This window comes from Lycorma delicatula, chromosome 9 (genome assembly GCF_047948215.1).
Source record: "Lycorma delicatula isolate Av1 chromosome 9, ASM4794821v1, whole genome shotgun sequence".
Lineage (NCBI taxonomy): Eukaryota > Metazoa > Arthropoda > Insecta > Hemiptera > Fulgoridae > Lycorma > Lycorma delicatula.
In genome coordinates this window covers 3688754-3705091 of record NC_134463.1, presented here as the reverse complement: position 1 = coordinate 3705091, position 16338 = coordinate 3688754, and the positions used below count along the sequence as shown (strand labels likewise).

The window sequence follows — 16338 nt, the reverse complement described above, 5'->3', positions numbered from 1 at the left end:
CCATCATATAAGAGCATATTATATATTTTTTTGTACATGAATACATTTTTGAATTTATAATAAAGTCTTCTACTATATTGACGTGATATATTTAAATAAAAAAGCAACTCACACTAATAAATATAACTTGATAAGACGTTAAATTTGATTATAGTATGATTTTAAATTTATCGTTGAAACATTTATGACAACATTTTGTAGTTTTTCTGAAATTCTAGTATCGTCACAAAAATTAAATATAATATAAGTAAAACTATCCGCCAAGTATTCAAGAAGAATTATGCGATATTAACATTTCTGAATTTTTAAAAATATATCATTTGATTTACTGTTAATATAAATTACATCTCTCCAAACAAGATAATATTTTAAAAGAGCTGGATGATAAAATTTAACAAACATCTGATTACCAAAGAGTCATGCCGACATACCAAAAATCTGACATACCAAGAGATTGCTGCCGACAATGTTGATTAAATTATTTAATTTATTTATCGCAGTAGAAAATTAGATTTTTTTATTCTAGAACTATTAAAAATATGTATAATGATTTCTGATGGTGGTATTGTAAAGCCCAAAAATAGCTTTAAAAAAAATCAATTATATTTAAATTTTTTTTTTAAAATAGGAGATTTTCAATTTGAAACGCCTGTATCAATTTTTCTTTATCACGCGTTATACAATACTAAATACATCGATTGCAATAATTACATTTTTGTTTTTTCAAGAAAATTCCACTGGTGATCGTATAGTTTTCATTAGTAAAATTTTCTGTTTTTAAAGGTTAGTTATCATAACATGATCTTATAGATTATTTAAAAATTTAATTATTTTCCTCATGATTACTAAATATTAGATTGTTTAATTATATATATATTTATAGCTTGATGTTTTGACACTCAAAGTTCACCTAAAACTTTAAGAAATTTGGACTGAATCCTTAAGGAAAACAAAACTTCCACCATTGCATATAGTCTTAGCGCATGCTCGATTGTAGTAACATACTTAATACAGTTTCTCTGCGTACATTTTCTTACTTCTAATAAAATGCAAGTTTCTTATTAAGTTTTACGGTTTTACCGACCATCTCTTTTTACACGAGCGGACTCGATCTGTGGGCTTCTCTACATTTTTAAATACATTTGAAAAAATAAATGAATAAATTAACTTCAAAAATTAATTAATTTTTCTATACCGGGTATATATCAAAAAGTACTTTACAACTTTAAAACCATATAATAATTTATTGAGATAACTTACACATTCGGTTGACGTCTTACTTCATAAAAAAATACAAGTTTGTCTAGCAACATTCACTTTGGATTGATATGGCTTCCATTTAAATTGCGACATACAATTCAGCTGAAGTCGAATTCATTCCGGATTGAAGCCAGCAAGTTAGGCATTATCTCTGCATCTGCGGCGTTAATTCGAAATATAAGCTCGTATAGATCAGCAGGCAAAGATAGGCGGTGGGTCATAAATCCGATCTTTAGTGAAACCCCACGAGAAAAAAAATCATGCGGGGTCATTTCTGGGGAGCGAGTGGCCGTGCAATTGGATTTTCACCACCGACCCACCGTCCTGAGAATCGAGTATCAAGAGAATTTTGGACTTCCGGGTAACAGTGAGGAGGTGCCCCGTCTTTTGATAGTAATGGTGTCCATCTTGGTCATCATCGTCTAACTGAGGAATTAAAAAATGTTGATGCATGTTCAGATAAACGATACCGTTTGCGGTTGCTTCCTGGAAGAAGAATAACTGTCTCAACGAAGGTTTGCTACCGAGAGTAAATTTTTATGCCTACTAGGAGGCTCGCTATGAAAATTACATTGAACTGCAATTACTGACCGCAAATCGTGAAACCAAAACACACAAGCACGTCCCGTCATAGTAAATGTATCTATTTCTAACAACACTAGTGACAACGCCGGTGCCCGAATTCGATACTAATGAACTAGGTGAGTCAAAACTTTATTCTTATTCATTTTTTACGGTTTTACCAACATTTTTTTTTTTTACATGAGCGGGATTGATCTGTGGGCTTTTCTATATTTTTAAGTACATTTGAAAAAGTAAATGAATAAAACTAACTATATATAAATAAATATATATATATATATATATATATATATATATATATACACGAGGGTTATTATTTTTTTTTTCAAGGTCCGATCGGTCGCAAAATAAAAACCCGCGCAAAAATCGGATGAACCTTTGCGCATATGTGTACAGCGTCTCTAGTATGCCCTTCAATCACGCCGCGTCACTTCGTTTAGTTCTGAACACGCAGCTAGCACATAAACATATGTACAACAATAGCATCTCCAGCCAAGCGTGAAGTGCGTGCGATAATTCGATTTCTTCAGGCTGAGGGATGTAATGCAGCTGAAATTCATCGACGAATAAGTAATGTGTACGGTGAAACTTCAATGAGTGACAGCAAACTTCAATTTGCGACAATGGTGCCGGAACTTTAAAGCAGGACGTACAGATGTTCATGATGCAAGCGGTCAGGGAAGGAAGCGACTGTCACCGGATGATCTCGTTGAGCGAGTGGATGAGGCAATTCGAGAAAATCGTCGGTTCACAATTTCTGTATTGAGTGATTTGTTTCCTGAAATTTCAAGGGCAATTCATCAGAATAAGCGGAGAGGAATGTTGTCATTAGGCATTATCTTTCTTCATGACAATGCTCGGCCACACACTGCAGCTGTAACAAAGAAGCTTCTGCAGCGTTTTTGTTGGGAAGTGTTTGATCCCCCGGACTTTGCTCCATCCGATTTTCACCTCTTTGCTCACATGAAACGCTGGCTAGGAGGACAACATTTTGGCACAGACATCGAGCTGCAGACCAGCGTAGAAAATGGCTGAAAACACATGCGGCTCCGTTCTATGACAAGGGTATTGGAAAGTTGGTACCACGATACAACAATTGTCTAAATCGGAGTGGCGAATATGTAGAGAAATAGCGTAACTATATAAGTACTTGTTACAAATAAAAAAAAATTTATTTTCACTGTGGTTTTAATTTCGCGACCGATCGGACCTTGAAAAAAAAATAACCCTCGTATATATAAATTGGGGTATATTCCATTTTGATATGAAATTAGACCTCAACTGAATCTGCAAGTTAAGTTATTAAATTTTTCTATGGTTTTAAATTTGTGGAATCACCAGGGTACTTTTACTTTCCTGGTATCAAAGCTCTAAAGTTACACTGCAAGAAGAAAAGTATGGTAATCAGTCAGATAATGAGGTGTGGTTTTTTTTGCAGTTCTCAACGTATCATACCCAGCGAACCCCCCCCCCCCCACCAAAATAAAATAGTGGGGAGTACTATTCGTATGTGTATATATATGTGGGTTTGAAGTTTAATAACTTCTGACTGGATAAACATTTGGATGAAATTTGGCTCAAAAATTCGGTATATGAGACAAATTTTGGTAAAAATTTAGAGTCATTATCTTCAGGAGGGGTAGACAGGTAGTGTTTTGGGGGTCACTTTTCTCAAAATTTGCAAATATAACCGAATTAATATAAAGTTCGGAAAAAAGCTATCGTTTTCTTTATTGATTATTTTTTAACAAAAATTTTTCAATGGTTTCCTAGGCAAAGTAGAAGTGGTGCATGTGTTGCAAAAATATTCATTTATTATTAATAATATTTTTAATACTATTAAAAGTTTAACTAATTTTTTTAATAATATTACAATAAAATTTCATTTTAATTCACTTCTACTGACAAAAAAAGAAATCATAAGTAACCTTTTATTAGTTGTACATTTTTCAGAGGAATTTATTTATTTTTTGCACTTAATAATAAACGTAGACAAATCGTAATTCCTTGGAAGTTATTTTTGTAGGAGGGGAAGAAAAAGAAATAAAATTATTACAGATTTTTAAAATTGTTAAAAATTTTTTTTTTGTTTTACTTAAAACATATAATGATAAGTTTGTAATAAAACTTCATTATAAATTACCGCCATTCCTTAAAAGAAATCTTAGGTAACATTATTCTAGTATCATTATTTTTCCACTAAGTAGAATAAATAACCAATGCCAGGAAAGTTTTCCAACTTTGTTTTCACCTTTTTTATTCGATACAAAAGTTTATGAATGTAAATTTTTTTTATTTTTCAGGTTGAAGAAACGGTGTTTACAGACTGGTATTTAATTCTGTTCAAACTTACATTTAAACCGAGCAACTAGCTGATCACATCGAATAATTTCATGATGGAACCATTCTGAAAGAGACAAACTGACATATCATCCCATTTACACCATACATTACCCTTTTCAAGGGTAAAATCGAGTAAATCTAATGTATCATTTGAAAGTAGTTTATGTAGTTGTTTGTAGACTGTTTGTCAATTGTAGAAAATTTAGACAATGATATGTTACAATAATTTAATAGTTTCAATGTAATAATAATTTATCAGACAATGACCTAAAATTTTGATATACTTTTATAAAAGTTCAAAATGTAATATAAAATTGAAAGAGCTACTTTTAATTTACAAAATGTTCAATGTAATATCATCAATAACTAAAGTTTAAATATTAAGTTTCTAAAAACGGAATCATAAACATAACAAATACTACATACGCTACAAATACATAACTGTTTTCAGAAATTTCAAAATTTTACACATTTCATCCTTTTAAGTTAAAAAGAAATAAAACTTAACCAATCGTAGAATATAATGTTGTTACAATAAAAATATCATATAACTGTTGACTTAAAATTCTAATAACATTAAAAAAAAAGTAATAAAACTATCTAAGTTTTCTTTAAGATACTGCTAATCTTTTTAAGTCAATGAACTCGAAAGTTAATTTATTTATCAATATGTATGTAACATTTATTACGCTCATAAAGTTTTGTTTAAGTAAAACTATAAAATTAACAAAAAAATATTGTATTTATTTAAAATTATAAATAAATAAAATGGAATAAAAACAAACCAATCCGCAATGAAAATTGCGAACAATCTTAATTGCCTAACTGGTTTAGATAACGTTCCTTACAAGACTTAAATAACAAGTTTCTATTAATAAAGTTGACTTTTGTTAACATAATATATTTTCAAATAATAAAATTATATTTTTATAATATTCAAATAATTATTATTTTACATATTTAATTACAGAAAAAGAGGTAGAACAAAATAATATCTCATACATCTGGTTTGTATACACGACCTAATTTGTGCAGAACTGTCACAGGTATCAATATGAGTGGAATAGTTTGCTACGTATAATAATTATTTGGATGATAAGTATATCATCCGTAGCGATTTTTTCTGAAGCCATTATTATAAATTGTTTGCCTTAAATGTAAAGTAACCAAAATAATTAAAATTGATGAAAAAAATATATTTATAACGGTCAAGCAATGTACCAAATAAAAGTATTTAAAGAGCATTATAAATACCATATATATATTTAAATATATTCTCGACTCTGGGAAAAAATTGTAAAACATAAAAAAAATATCAAAAGTTTAATTGTTGAACTTTTAAAAATTCCCGAAAAATTTTTCAGTTTTTTGAAACTGGAATTGTTAAAAAAACACTCAAATGGAAAAACCAAATTAAAGAATTTTAATTAATGAATGAACTTACGTTAGAATTTTATCGACTGTAACTAATATTTTTTTCTTTATTGTTCTTAATTTAGAGCTTTTATAGAGTTTTTTTAGAATTACTTTAAGTAAAAATGATTCAAAACATTAAATAACTGTGTAATTCATAACTATTTTAATAATTAAATTAAAATATTCTACTTCTAATTCAATCTATTGGTAAGTAATGAAATTAATGTCTTTCTTTTACATTTGTAATTAAAAAAAAAACTTGATATGATATCAAATATTACTGGTAAAATTATCACTATTCATAAATAATGATAAAATGTGATAAGATAAAGCTTCAGTGTTTTATATAATACTCGTGAAATTCTTAACAGTTTGTCCCGGAGACTACGACGTCACCGAAAATTATATTGTTTTCTCAAATAAGAAAACTATATATATTTCTTTAGCCTTTTCTGTGCGAAAAACGCATCGGCGTTATCATCGCCCGGAAAAACTATGTAATCTTAATTAAAAATTAAATAAAGAATATAAAAAAAGTAAATGCCTAGATTTAATCACTATTTGCTTGATGTATTTATTTTATTAAACCGCAATAATATGGAATTTTTACCGTTTTTCAGAAAAACATAACTGAAAATTATTCAAATTTCAAATCGAAATAAATAAAAATTATGATTAGTAAAATAATGGATTTTTCGCTTAAATATAGTGAATCGTTTTTCATTGCTTTTTTCTGAGCAAATAACTTCAAACACTTCTAAATAAAACTTAATATATTTTAATAGGACCAATAAACGGACCAGGGTAACAGATTTCTTCCAATTACGAAGAAACAGAAAATAATAATGAAAAGAAGAATCCAGAAGGAACTAAAAGGGATCCTTTTCTTAGAGTCTGTTTAATAATTTGTTATTTGTAATACAAACAATGGTACGTCCAAAACCTGTTATTTGATCAGTAAAGTTATCGAACCGGAATAAGAATTTATAGAAAAACGTAAGGGTGCGGACGATGAAAATTATTACGCTTCAACGTTTAAAGGAATCAGGCGTGTACTGGTTCTGCAGTTCAGAGTATATAAATACTGCCAGGGAGCAGCAAAGTGAATAAGTAGTTCTGCAAGGCCGTATTTGGCGCAGTCGTGATAATAAGCGATAACAGAGTAGTATCGCAATCCCGAGTTCGACACGGTTGCAGTGATGGAGATAACAGTATGCGTGTTGCTTACACGAGTAAAGAGTACATCATGAGCGTTCTAGCGTGGACAGTGGGTAAATGCAAGAAGTTGTTAAGTGTGTTTTGGTAAATAAAAGAGTGTGATAGTATTTAACTTATTCATAATTTGAACGGTAGTTCTATGTAAACAGTAAAATTAATAATATTTGCAGAAAGTGAGTTGCATGAACTTTAGGCTGTTCTATTGTTATCTTGTTAACACAATACTAATTTCTAACAGTCATTGACAAGTTTTTAGTAAATTGGAATATATTTTGGATTTTATAATTTAATTGTCATATAATGTATTTTGTCTTTTTATCTGAATTACTATTCTGTATGTTGTATATAAGTAATGTCATTATTATTATTAATATTATTGTAATTTTAATTATTTATTTCGTTTATATAACCCTGGAGTAATAATTTTTAGTTTGTTAGTGTCTCAATATTCTGGTCGAACCACGAACACACGACAATACTGTGTATTATTTATACATTCGCTAAAATTGGCACAAATTTGAGAAAAACTTGACTCGTTTATCAAAAATCAGGTTGCAGGTTTAATTATCATATACGGTTACTTATTTTTGATTGACTACAGCGTTCAATTATTTTCTTGTTAAAATTCAATTAATCCAGCACTGACTTAGGATTAGTCGACCTGAGACTATAATTATTAATTTTATACTAAAAATGGGCAAATCTTCTTTTATGAAGTAATGTTTTAATACATTAAAAACAATCGTTATTTGCAGGAATAAAACAATAGTTTTGGTATATTCATTATTTACGAATCCTAAATTACACAGTGATGATTTTTGCCCTAGATCATATATATCTTTTCATTTATAATATTAAAAAAAAAAAAACAAAAAAAACCGTTTAAATTGGAAATTATGCTAAACCAGTCGGTTAGGGCTTGCTTCGGTCGCCCTTTCCGTTTAGCCAGGGAGCTCCGCCTCCTGGACCCCTACTATTTTCATTATTCTCATGGTTGCCAGAATAATACTGATAAATTACAATTAAATCCTGTTCAATTTATAAAAACTATCAGTGTACTGTAATTTCTTTAGATCGTCAGTTTGGTCAGCACGGGAGTCAAAAATGAGTGATCAAAAATGAGTATGTACTTTTCAGAATAGTCGGTCCCCGTCTTAACCTATTTATAAATTCTTCATAAATATTAATTTACATACTTATAAATTCTCTAACTTTTACTCCCATTAAAAAATAGTAGTTTACTCCTACCAAGGACGGGTGAAAAAGTATTTTGTACAGTTTTTAGCCGACATACACCACGAAGAGACGACCGTATTTTGTTTCATATTTTAAAAAAACTTTTGTTTTTTTGGAACAGTTTGTGAACAACTTAATCTCACAGAATGAATATTTATAGCTGGTCTCTCTGGATTGTACATGTACAGATTGTTCCCGCAGGAGAAGACTCTGAAGCATTCCATATATAGTTACCCATTCTAGAAGCATTGACTCTCTAAGTAAAAACCAGTCGCTTGAAGTATCTGCCCTAATAACTTATTTATTGTCATGAAAAAAGAAACTTTAGGTGGAAACTGGAGGCGGTTAAAAGTGAAGGGTAAGTCAGAAATAATGTACCCGTACGCCATACAATAATGACGGCGTACGGGTACATTATTTCTCGATAACCTATTTAGCTACTTTTCTCGATAACCAAAAGATATATTGAAAAGATATATTGATAATAGGTTTTGTAGAAAATTTAATTTTAAATATTGGGTTCGATCTCCGAATTCGATTTGATCAACGACTTGGACAGAGTAAAGTTGAATATCAGAATATCATAAGGAACATAATCCGGTGGTTACCGCTAGCTATTAAAACGGTCATTATCTACAAAAATTTTGTAATTGCAATAGTCCTATATTCCTTCCAGATATAAAACTATGCTTATGCAAACGTTCATCTCAATTTTATAGATTAGTTTTTGCGTGAAAGAGTAACAAACTCGCAGATTTCATTAGATCTTTACATAATAATAGATAAAAGTTTTTCTCTTTGCCAGATCACTTAGAATGTGAAATCAAAAAAATCATGAAAACGTTTAGCATTTAAACGTGTTTGAAAATTTTTTCTAATATACATAATTGAAGAAAAATTTTCTATTTTCAGAATTTATAGAATAACTTTTACAAGTAAAAAATAAACAACATAAAATAGTTTATAAGTTTGCATATATATATATATATATATATATATATGGGTAAACATTTAGTATTTATAAAATAGTAAAACATTTAAAAAGGCGTAAAGAAACTGCCGATATAATAGTAATAATAATAATAAAAATAAAACAAAGAACAAGAGTGCTTAACCGAGATTTTGTTTGGCACTGAAACAGTGGCAACAATATTAACTGCTACAGATGTTAACCTTTGACTCTAATGGTCAGTATGATCTTCACTAGATAAATCTTACGAAAGAAAAACATTTACAACGTACATTTAACATCTATAAATTGTACTGGTTAACAAACTGCCTTTTAAAACATGCAATTATTTCACCTGTTCTCAAAAAATAAAAAGTTGTACTGTTTATACATTTTTTTAAAACGATATTAATGAAAAAAATAGTTGAAATATTAAATAATCAAGCAGAAAGCACAAGTATTAAATCAGATTTTTTAAAATGAATTAATAAAAATAAACCAAATAATATCAAAATTATATCAAAATAATATCAAAAATTATATCAAAATAATATAAATTTATTATATATATATAATATATAATAAATTACAAGTAAAATTTAATATTAATAAATAAATAAACAAATATATATATATATATATATATATAAATAATAATAATCAATAAAAACAATAATTCTAGTTACGCAATAAATAATGAAATAAACATAATCACATTGAAAGAGTCAGAAAAAATACAATTTAAATAAGATTAAAAATTAGAATATAAATGTTTTCATAATAACATTTATATAAGTCATAGAAAAAAAATATATAAGCAAAATCTATATATATAGAACAACATGTCGTGACTGATTCATAATCAACGTTCAGTAACAACTACTGAATATAAATTTGACTGATTCATAAAACGTCCAGTAACAACTACCGAATATAAATTTTATACACATTGATGTGGTTTAAGAGACCCCAACCAGTCCAAGCTCTCAATCTAGGTTGCCTGAATGTGAGCGGTCCTAAATTGAGGAAGCTGAATGTGTCGTGGCTTATGGTACATGTGCCATGTGCCCCGATAGTTTCTGTTAGTATAATGAATTTTTGATATAAGGATGACATCTAGCAGTTCGCAGAAGATCAGGGTCTCCAGTTCTTTCCTTCAGTTTGTTACAACATTGAATTTCCATATTGCTATTTTCAGGTAATTATTCATCAAAAAATTTTAGAAACTACCTTTGTTAGGAGACCTAACAGGTTCCCAATCTAGTTGAACCAATCTAGTTAATCTAGTTTATTAATTTCTCAAATTTATCAAGTGTAATTTAATTCTTACGATCGTTTTCCACCACAGGATAACCAGTGACAAGTTTTGTGAATATTTTAGCTCACTTGGATGCCGATTCATTGCGGGAGGTGACTGGAACGTGAAGCATGTACTCTGGGGATCAAGGCTTACAACTAACTATACGTGGAAGTGCCCTAAAGATTATAGAAAGGATGGGACTACACGTTATCTCTGAGCTTCAAGCAACTTATTGGCCTTCATGTATAACGAAGATTCCTGACTTGCTGAATATTTATGTCGGTTCAGGAGTATCGCCTTTTTAGACATATGTGAAAAACAACTACGACTTCACGTTGGATAACTGCCTGTACTTCTGACAATTAGTATAATGGTTGTGAAAAAAGAGGGATCACTATTTCTTCAAAACAACAGAACGGACTGGAAGTCATAGTTGGATTGAGGAGAAGCTACCTTTCGATATAGCGCTGAAGTGCGCTGATGTGAATGGAACTACATGGTGCTTAACCGCTTTAATGCAGAAGGCAGCATAACGCTTTACTCTGTTGAAGGTAAACGAAATACAAGGTGCGGACTGTCCTAGGGAGATTATGGATTTAGAACAAAAAGAATGTTTAGAAGGAGATGGCAACGGTTTAGAAGGTCTGAGGATAGAGCGGCCCGCAGATTGAAGGTACTTATAAGTATGCACAGGAATGGATCATTGAAAGAATATACTGAAAGTTTATCTCCCCTGAAGAGATATGATCATTCTTCGTGGAAGGTGCCGAAAAAATTCAAGCTATCACCAATCTCATTCCTACCTTTAAAGACGGCTGATGGGTAGGCTTGTAATGATAGCCAAAAGACCGAGATGTTCGTTAATCACTTAGGCAAGATGTTTCAGCCGCATGAGATGCAAGAAGGTATCGAGGAGGAAATAACCCGATTCTTAAATAGCCCGATTCCTTTACGTCTCCTTTTTAGACCCTTCTCGAAGGTGAATATAACAGAAGTGGACTCCAGTGTTTTACTGCATTACACATAAGATAATATTTTCACTATTATAAATATATTTAAATATTAAAAAAAAGTCTTAAAAAGTGTCAGACGATTTATAAATAAAAAATAAATAAAATAATCAATTATTTGTCTTAATTGTCAAATTTAAATAATTAAATTCGTAACATAATACAAATATTTTTTCACGACAAGGAAGAAATCAACCGTTTTAAAAATATTTTACCAATGGGTATTATATTAAACGTATACTAAATTAAGTATTCATTGCGTTTTAAAATGATGTATAGAAGTTCTTTTCATTAAGCTAAATAAAGTAATAATATATACTGTTAAATGTACAACGAATATTAATCATCTATATAAAGTTTATAATTTATAACATGCAACCTTAAGTATACGTGTAGCTTGTATTTAAAACATTTCTCCGTACTTTACTTATACGTTACATTACGTAAAATATTAAAGAAAATCTCAGGGATTTTATGTAAAATTACCGAACAATTTTCTTCTTACTCCTCTAAACTCGTATAAACTTTCTGAAGCCTTTATTTCTTCATTAAGCCGTTCACAGTGAACACAATCTTCTTTTAATTATAATATATCCAATGATATTATATAATAATATTTACAGTGGGAAGGAACGGCAGAAGAAGAAAAGAGAATGTTTTTTATTAAAAAAAAAAATGAATTCCTCTACTTAGTGCCCTACCCAAAAATATTACTCTATTTTTTGTAAAGGTTTATAATTTGTCAGTTATAAAACGTTTAATCTAAAATACTGAAAGAAAAATGTCGTAATCGCTTATAAAATTTAAGAGGGAGCAATCTTGTGCGGACGGTTGACGGTGATGAAGCACGGGACTCTGGACCCCTGGACCCTAAAGGCACCTCCTGAGGCCGCGCAATGCTTAACTGCAGGATTGCCAAGGTGGTGGAGAAACGGTGAGATAGGAGTTTTATTCGATAGGGTGCGAGCCCTAACCAGCCGAACCCGTGCGAGTCCGCACTCCCCCATTTATAGGGGCTGCGTAAATGGCATTTCTCAGACTCATCTATAATAAAAAAAACAAAAAAAAAAACACAGGAAGCATTAAACAGTACTGCTAGTTACCTGAAACAAACACATCGTTGGCTGCCATTTTGGACTGGGCGATCAGAATTTAATTTTAATTATATATTTCTCGTCTCATCGAGCTCTTTAAAATGATGTATCAAATAATCATTGGTTCCATTTGAAATCTTTTTGAGTTGTCCACCACCCCATGCCGAAAAAACAAAAAGTGTGAAAAATACGTCCATTAAATTACCAGGGCAAATAATTAAACTATTTCGTCTCGTGCATTCGAGTAAAAAAAATAAAGGATTTATGAAATAAAAATTATCTTTCTACTTGTTATTTAGATACGGTAGAAAATGTAGAAGAAGAATGAGAGAATGTTAAAAAGGAAATTCTTAAATCAGCAGAAGCAAACTTAGGCGGAATAAAGAAGATAGAAGACAGAGATAGAAGAACAATTGCTAACGTGTACAGGAACCAAACAGCAACAGTAATAATTGAAGAACATAAAAAAGAAGCCGTAATAAGAAAGGGAATCCGACAAGGATGTTCTCTATCTCCGTTACTTTTTAATCTTTACATGGATCTAGCGGTTAATGATGTTAAAGAACAATTTAGATTCGGAGTAACAGTACAAGGTGAAAAGATAAAGATGCTACGATTTGCTGATGATATAGTAATTCTAGCCGAGAATAAAAAGGATTTAGAAGAAACAATGAACGGCATAGATGAAGTCCTACGCAAGAACTATCGCGTGAAAATAAACAAGAACAAAACAAAAGTAATTAAATGTAGTAGAAATAACAAAGATGGACCACTGAATGTGAAAATAGGAGGAGAAAAGATTATGGAGGTAGAAGAATTTTGCTATTTGGGAAGTAGAATTACTAAAGATGGAGGAAGCAGGAGCGATATAAAATGCCGAATAGCACAAGCGAAACGAGCCTTCAGCAAGAAATATAATTTGTTTACATCAAAAATTAATTTAAATGTTCAGAAAAAGATTTTTGAAAGTATATGTCGCTTTATATGGAAGTGAAACTTGGACAATCGGAGTATCTGGGAAGAGAAGATTAGAAGCTTTTGAAATGTGGTGCTATAGGAGAAAGTTAAAAATCAGATGGGTGGATAAAGTGACAAATGAAGAGGTATTGCGGCAAATAGATGAAGAAAGAAGCATTTGGAGAATATAGTTAAAAGAAGAGACAAACTTATAGGCCACATACTAAGGCATCCTGGAATAGTCGGCTTTGATATTGAAAGGACAGGTAGAAGGAAAAAATTGTGTAGGCAGACCACGTTTGGAATATGTAAAACAAATTGTTAGGAATGTAGGATGTAGAGGGTATACTGAAATGAAACGACTAGCGCTAGATAGGGAATCTTGGAGAGCTGCATCAAACCAGTCAAATGACTGAAGACAAAAAAAAAAAAAACTTCTTATTTGTTTTTTATTATCTTGATAAAAATAAAATAATATGCATCCCACAAAAAAAAATTATTTTTGACCATTTCAATAATATTTTAAACCGATTTTAAAACCATGGATTAAAAAACTTATTTTTTTTTACGAGAAAACAATGTTAAATTTGAAAGAAAATCGTAAAAATCCTAAATTACTTTTTGCCTTTGTAGTTTGTTTATTTCTGAGAAAAATATTTATTTTCATTTCTATATCTTTTGTTATTCAGTTTTGCACGGAAAAAGTAATATTTAATAAAAATTATGTTCCGATAAAATAAAAATAGAATCTCATAAAAAAATTTTAATAATTTAGTATCATAATCTGATAAAAAATTATACTCAAAACTTAGGTGTGAACATAGGTTTACGCGAAAAATATTATTATTACTAATAAATATAAAGAATAAAATCGATATGGATAGAATTTTACTGCCAGAAAGATCGAAAGTTCCAATATATAATTTATTAAACAATTTAACTGTAAATGTAAATAAATGAGATACAAATGAGTATTTGATGAAACATTTTCTGGGTTACGCTTCACCTTTATATTTATAAAATTGAAGTCTAACATAACTTTCAGTAAGTTTAACGAACAAAATTATTAATCATTTTCTTAAGTTTTATAATAATAATTGACCTACTTTTTGTACATTCATAACAAATATATTATTTAATTAAATGAAAATCAACGCTACTTTGGCATAAGTTTAAAATGAAAAAAAATCAAAATAACAAATGAATCAACTTACATTTTTTAAGCTCTGTTCACAAAATGCATCTAATTTAGAACGTTCCTCCTCCAAAACTTGCATACTCTGAAAAAAAAAAGAAAATTAAACAATGCTTGCCACAATTTATTTAAATTATTTTTTATAAAGTATTAACATTCTGATCTTTGAATAATATTTAAGCATAAAAAATACTTTAAAGATAAGTAATTACGTATTATAAGAGTTATCATCAACTGGATTTTAGAAGAAAATTATAATTAATAGAGTACTAGGTTATAAAAAGGTTTTCCTTAAAGCAACCAGAAAGGACTGTGAATTGCTTTTTTTATCAGCATTTTTAATACCTGATGTATTTCTACATTTTATATAAAACATTTATTTATAAATAGATTTATATTTTAAACTTTTATAAAGGATTTCAAATTTGTGCAACTATTAAAAAACTTTTAATTTTAAAAATTATTTTATTTTAATTTAGATATGATCAACAAATTAAATAGATATTTCGTAGATATTTGAAAACAAATCTTTTTTCAAAATATTACAAATACTTCCAAAATGATAAAGCCATAAAACGTGATTGATAAGTTATTATAGTGTGTAAAAAGGAAATATTAAACACGTCTTTCAATCCACGCATTCGTCAATATAAAGTCATAAATTGAATTTATGGCTAACTTTACGGAAAAATCTCTGAATGATACAGAATTTCCCCTAGTTTTTTTTTTTACTTCCTATTTTATACAAAAAGATAACAGTATTTTACGTACAAAATAAAAAGGAATTGGGCTAAAAACGTATTTCCAGGCTGTCTGGCGTTCTACTGGACGGATCCGAATTGTTTTTAATTCATTGTACGAAGTAAAAAAGTATTGTGAAATTTTAGTTTTCAGATTTCAACGAAAATATCCATTTGGACCATCCCTGAATCCATTTGATTAGTTTCAGCGTGACGTTTGTACGTACATACGTACCTATGTATCTCGTATAACTCAAAAAGATTAGCCGTAGAATTTTGAAATTTTTGATTTAGGACTGTTATAACATCTGGTTATGCACCTCTCTTTTTGAATGCAATCGACTGAACCAAAAAGCCCAAAAAAGCCGAGAATAAAAAAAAGTGGATTTTTGACTTTTTCTTAACTGCAGTAATAACCTCTCATTGAGAAGGCCCATCGGTTCGAATCAGACTACATCTCCTTTTAATGAAGTCTTTTTTTAAATTTAAATATACTGATTTATTAATAATCATTAACCTCTGATTGTAAAAAAAATTTTTACGGTAAGTAATATTTCAATAACAATAAAAAAATATCAGAAGTTATTAATGAAATAAAATTTTATGTACTTTTCATTTAAAAAAAATGTGTATATGTAATTGTACAAGGAATTCATGTAGGGTCCACATCCAATTTTTAATATAATAAAGAACGACAGAATTGATGGTAGACATGTTAATCCTAAAAATACTCGAAGCGTTTGAAAAATATGAAAAGTGGACGATTTTAGTAAAAGTACAATCTGAAAAAAAATTCATTCGTTTTATTTCAAAATTTTACATTTTTTGATTACGGATTCTGAACTACTGAATTTTTCTAGAAGAACATTACATCTTGTTTTAAAATCAATACATTTTCGTTTCATGTCCAGAAAAAATAATTACTTATTGACTGAACGTGAAGATATTATTTCATGGCGTTGGGATTATTGTAAAGAAATTAAGCGATTTCATGAAGAGAGTTAGATAATTTATTATTTTGATGAAAATTGTGTTAAT

At 29.5% G+C, this 16338-nt stretch overlaps 1 protein-coding gene across 1 annotated transcript in view; it reads right to left on the bottom strand.

Moving 5' to 3' along the window:
• The window catches only part of IRSp53 (Insulin receptor substrate 53 kDa), a 1008929-nt gene that overhangs the window by 66221 nt on the left and 926370 nt on the right, over positions 1 to 16338 (bottom strand). Inside the window, exon 8 of the mRNA XM_075375577.1 lies at positions 14580 to 14645. Within this exon, the coding sequence (XP_075231692.1) occupies positions 14580 to 14645 (66 nt within the window). The remainder of the gene's footprint in view (positions 1 to 14579; positions 14646 to 16338) is intronic.